The sequence below is a fragment of the Nannospalax galili genome, unplaced genomic scaffold, assembly GCF_000622305.1.
Source record: "Nannospalax galili isolate Female #2095 unplaced genomic scaffold, S.galili_v1.0 scaffold568, whole genome shotgun sequence".
NCBI lineage: Eukaryota > Metazoa > Chordata > Mammalia > Rodentia > Spalacidae > Nannospalax > Nannospalax galili.
The window spans coordinates 3175779-3181398 of NW_008359441.1; the positions used below are offsets into that span (position 1 = coordinate 3175779).

General features: G+C 47.3%; 1 protein-coding gene across 1 annotated transcript in view; it reads left to right on the forward strand.

Moving 5' to 3' along the window:
* Nucleotides 1-383: 383 nt before the first annotated feature.
* Glg1 (golgi glycoprotein 1) overlaps nucleotides 384-5620 on the forward strand; it is a 113781-nt gene continuing 108544 nt past the window's right edge. Inside the window, exon 1 of the mRNA XM_029558614.1 lies at nucleotides 384-850. Within this exon, the coding sequence (XP_029414474.1) occupies nucleotides 419-850 (432 nt within the window). The 5' untranslated portion in view covers nucleotides 384-418. The remainder of the gene's footprint in view (nucleotides 851-5620) is intronic.

Consider the following 5620-nt stretch of genomic DNA (forward strand, 5'->3'; position numbering starts at 1 on the left):
GAAGGAAGGACAGATGCAAAAATGATGCTCTTAGATTACCGAAATACACCTGGTCGTATTAAGTTCAACTCTACCGTTTTTCCCCCCTTAAGTCATTGAACAGGCGACCCAAGCCCAATTCTTTTTTCCTTCTTTTATCCCTGATGGCAACCAAAGGACTTAGGCCGTTGTGCCTCTGCCCAGGTTTCCTAAGCAACCCCTGTAACCCTGCGGGTAAAGAAACGCCACTTTTCCGCCTGCCAGGTCCAGGGCGTGGGCGCTCTGCAGCTCGGCCTCCACCCTGGGTGAGCTAAGTGCTCCGCACTCGGCGCCCGCTGGGGGAGGGGCTCCGCGCAGCCACGCCGGCTCACGGCGAGCCCCGCCCCCTCGTTTAGATACGCGGCGCCGGCGGGTGCGTCGAGCTCGCCGCGGACCCAAGATGGCGGCGTGTGGACGTGTACGGAGGATGTTCCGCTTGTTGGCGGCGCTGCAGCTACTGCTGCTGCTGGCGATAGCCGGAGCCCAGAAAGCCCCGGGCCCGGGCAGCCACGGTCAGGGCCCGGGCCCGGGGCCCAACTTGGCGTCCTTAATCGGGCAGGGTGGAGGCGGCAGCCCGGCGGGGCAGCAGCCGCCTCAGCCGCCTCAGCTATCGCTGCAGCAGCAGCCGCCGCAGCCGCCTCAGCCTCCACAGCCTCTTTTCCCGGCGGGTGGGCCCCCGGCCCGGCGGGGCGGAGCGGGCCCGGGTGGGACCGGCGGCGGCTGGAAGCTGGCGGAGGAAGAATCCTGCCGGGAGGACGTGACCCGCGTGTGCCCCAAGCACACCTGGAGCAACAACCTGGCGGTGCTCGAGTGCCTGCAGGACGTGCGGGAGGTGAGGAGGTGGGCCGGGCCTGGTAGGAGGGCCGGGCCTGCTACGGGCCCGGGGTGTCGCCGGCCTGGGGAGCGGATGCCGGCTGGGTTGCAGAGGCCCTTCCTGCCTCTGCTGCCGCGTGCGCGAGGAAGCGGACCCCACCCCCTCCGCTTCTTTCCCCGACCCCTTCTTTCCCCGTCTCGGGAGCTTGGGGCTGAAGACCTTGGCTCTAGGCTGCAGTCCGCCGAGGCCTAGGAGCGTGGTTCTGTTTGCTCTCCTGTCTTTGTGTGATGCTCTATGCCGAGTGGTTCCTCGCCGAAAAGGAATTGAGGGTTGTTTTTTTGCCATCAGTTTCGACTTGGACTATTCGTAGCAACCCACTGAAAGGTGAAACATGGTTGGCATATAAGTTCTTAAAGATCTCCTGTTTGTTGAGCAGTAGACAGTGTTTGGGTTAGTTAACTCGGCTTCTGTTGGCGATGCGTATTGTAGTCAAGAGCAGAATTTACTGTCTTTACCCCATTCTTTTGTAATTTGCAAATCCCTGCTGTTTACCTGGTGCTGAAACCATGCCCTCCCCCTTCACTTCCTGTGGTCAGTTTGTAAAGAACCTTATTTTTAGGTCATAACTTCAAATGACTTGGAGCCCTAAAGCTTGAAAAAGTTGCAGGCAGCATTTGAAGCTATAATACACATACAGTATTTGTGATTATGTTGTGGGGCTTTCCTGAAGTCTAAATATAATTGTTTGAGATAGGATCTGCTATATAGCCCAGGCTGGCCTCAAACTGGAGGCATCCTTTTGCCTAGCTTGAGTTTTTTTTTTTTTGGTCTTTGTGAGACAGGGTCTCCCTGTAGCCCCAGCTGTCCTGGAACTCATTATGTACTTTAGAAAACCCAGGAAAGGAGAGCCTCATTGCAGTATGACACAAATAATAACATTTCACCATTTTTTATTATTAACTTTATTTTATGTGTATGAGTGTTATGCCTGCATGAGGTAAGTGCACCCGTGTTGTGCAATGCCTGTGGAGGACAGAAGTGGCTATCGGATCCCCTGGAACTGGAGTTGTGGACAGTTAGCTGCCATGTGGGTGCTGAGATTCGAACCCGGGTCTTCTGCAAGAACAACCAGTGTTCTTAAGCCCTGAGCCATCTCTCCAGCCCCCAAGAGACCATCTTACAGTCCACATTGGTGGTTACAGCTAAGGAAATCAGTAGGTGGCTGTTGAAGATGTCACAAGTTTATAAATAGACACAAAATGGGAAGGGCCACCTAGCACTAGAATCCTTTTTTCTTCACCACAAGGAACAATTAAATAGCATCAGCTTCTGTGCACTGAAATAGTGTGGGTATCTTTTTTTTTTTTTTTTTTGAGATAGGGTCTCCCTATAGCCCTAGCTGGCCTCGAACTTTCTATGTAGATCAAGTAAGCCTCAATCTCATAGAGATCTGCCTGCCACTATCTCCCGAGTGCTGGGATTAAAGGCATGTGCCACTATGTCTGGCCTTAAGATAGTCTCAGGCAGACAAACCAATAATATCAGATAATTCTAATGTAATTACTCATGTGGATCTATCATAAACAGAATTTCTGTTTAATGAAAACTTTAAATTCCAGCTCACCTGAACCAGGATTTGTATTACTGCAATAGAAGAATTAGTTATATTTAAATTGATTCCATAGAACAGCATAAAAAGTGAATCAGGCCTTTGGCTGGTACTGCCATTAACTTTATTTATTTACTTACTGTATTTGACGTATACATTTGGGTGCACATGTTTGAGTGGGAGTGTGGCTGGCTGTACATGTGTATGGCGGTAAGAATCAACTTAGGTGTCTTCCACTAGGGCTCTCCTCCATATCTTTTGAGACTGGATCTCTTACTGAACGTGGAGCTCCTCACTGATTGGCTAGACCCAGTGAGCCATGTGTCCCCCATCTCTCCTGTATCCAACCTCCAGCATTGGCTTTTTATAGAGGGTCCTGGGGATCCAAGCTTAGGCTCTCAAGTTTGTGTCATCTCCCTAGCCCTGTTTTTTTTTTTTTTTTTTTTTTTTAAGACAGGCTGGTTTGGAAGTCACACTGAATAGCTCACAGTGGCAGTCTGGTCTTAGCCTCCTAAGTGCTGTGATTACAGGTGTGAACTGCCATGCTTGGCTTGCCATTAACGAGTGACTGTGGGCAAGACTGTGAGGTTCAGTTTCTTGTGTTAAATGAGGGGAAAAAAAAAGATTTGGGGCTGGAGATGGCTCAGGGGTTAAGAGCACTGGCTGTTTTTGCTCAGGACCTGGGTTTGGTTCCCAGACCTCACATAGTGGCTAAGAACCATTTGCAGCTTCAGTTCCAGGGAATCTAATGCCCTCTTCTGACCTCCTTGGGTATTGCATGACACGGTGCAGGCGAAACACTCATATACATAAAATAAAGTAGATTAATTTTTTTATGTGTGTGTGTGTGTGTGTGTGTGTGTGTGAGAGAGAGAGAGAGAGAGAGAGAGAGAGATACAGGTGGTTGTGGCTGCCTTACCTGGGTAGTGGGAATCAGGTCTTCTACAAGAACGGCAAGTTTTCTTAACTGCTGAGCCATCTCTCCAACCCTGCGAAATTGTTTTTCTTTACTACTGACTAGATTGATAGCTCTAAGATCTTATATCTAACTGATATTTCTCTCTCTCTCTCTCACACACACACATGTTGTGAGTAGGTACCATACTATATGGTTTCTAGGATTTAAGTGTGTAATCTCGTGACTCAATGTTCATTGAAAGGGAAATGGAAGCATGAATAATAGAATAGCAGTTAATCCAAGCACTGTCTCACTTTAGAATGTGGTAGTTTTGTTTGGGCGATTTGGAATTTCCTCTTCATGCTAACTCCGTGGTTGGAAGCAGTTTAACCACATAATCAAATTATTATTGACCTCCTATTATATACACCTGTCATTGTGGAAAAACACTAGCATTCTGAGATGCCACCATTGCTTACAGTTGGTTTGATAAATGAGATTGTAAGAAGCAATTATATGACAGTGCTAGTCACTTGATGTCATACAGACAAGAAATTCTTTTAGGGTAGTGAGATGCTACTACCCTACTACTATGCTACTACAAAATCAGGGTGCTACTCTTAGCTTAAAAATCCTATTGCCGAGCCAGGTGTGGTGGCTCACACCTGTAGTCCCAGCACTTGGGAGGCAGAGGCAGGTGGATCTCTGTGAGTTCAAGGCCAGCCTGTTCTACATAGTGAGTTCCAGGACAGCTGGGGCTACAGGGAGACCCTGCTTCAAAAAGACACCAAAAAAAAAAAAAATCCTATTACTGGGGCTAGAGAGATGGCTCAGCAGTTAAGACCACTGGCTGTTCTTGCAGAAGACCTGGGTTCGAATCCCTGCACCCACATGACAGCTAACAACTGTCCGTAACACCAGTTCCAGGGGATCCGACGGCCTCTCCTGTCCTCTGCAGGCATTGCATGACACAGGTGCACTTACATACATGCAGGCAATACCCTCATACACATAAAATAAAAATAATAAATAAAATATTAAAAAAAACTATTACTGGGGTTGGGAAAAAACCTCATTTATGGGACTGGAAAGCTGGCTCAGAAGTTAAGAGCACTATTTTTGCAAGAGCACTGACTATTCTTGCAGAGGACCTGGGTTTGGTTTCCAGCACCCATGTGGCAGCTACAAACCATCCTTAACTCCAGTTCTAGGGAATCTGATGCCCTCTTCTGGTTTTCTGATTTCTACCAGCACTACATGCACATGGTGCACTTAAACACTCATATGCATAACATTTTATGTGTATGAGTGTATTGCCTGCATGTATGTGAGTGTACTCATGTCGTGCAGTGCCGAAGAGGTCAGAAGAGGGAGTTGGATTCCCCTGGAACTGGAGTTAAGGATGGTTTGTAGCTGCCATGTGCTGGGAATTGAACCTGGGTCCTCTGCAAAAGCAGTTAGTGCTCTTAACCGCTGAGCCATCTCTCCAGCCCCCCAAAAATGAACATCTTAATCCTCCTGCCTTGGCCTCCTATGTGCTGACATGGGTTTTTGTCCCATGAGATGAAAATACTTCAGATAATTGAGAGTTACTTGTAAAATATTAGTGGCAAATACTTACAAAGTCTCTTAATCAGATTTTTTTTTAATATTTGATTTATTATTTTTATTTTATGTGTATTCATGTATTGCCTGCATGTAGGTAAGTGCACCCATGTCGTGCAGTGTCCACGGAGGTCAGAAGAGGCTGTCAGATCCCTTGGGACTGGAGTTACAGTTGTCAGCTGCCATGTGGGTGCCGGGATTCAAACCCGGGTCTTCTGCAAGAACAACCAGTGTTCTTAACCACTGAGCCATCTCTCCAGCCCCCCTCCCTCTTTTTGATAGTTAAATTTCTTAAGAAGGAGCAGTTGAAATGACTTAGAGGCTATCATGCAAATTAATTTTTCATCTGTCAGCAAATATTTACTGAATCCTGTATACAAAACACTGCTTAGTGTTAAGGAATACAGATGATGATAATAGCATTTATTGAGAGTTTTTAATATGTTCTGTTCTAAGGGGGTAGGTACTTGTGAGGTATTATTTAATCTTAATGGAAGGTGTTCTTATTTATTTATTTATTGGTGCGGCGTTGAATTTTGAGACAGCCTCATTTGTAGCCCAGACTGGCCTGAAACTCACTGGCCTAGGCTGGCCTCACAGTCAAGGCTATTCTTCCTCAGCCTCTTGAGTTCCTTACTGCTAGAATTATAAGGAGTCTCTGTCTAACCCTTTTTTT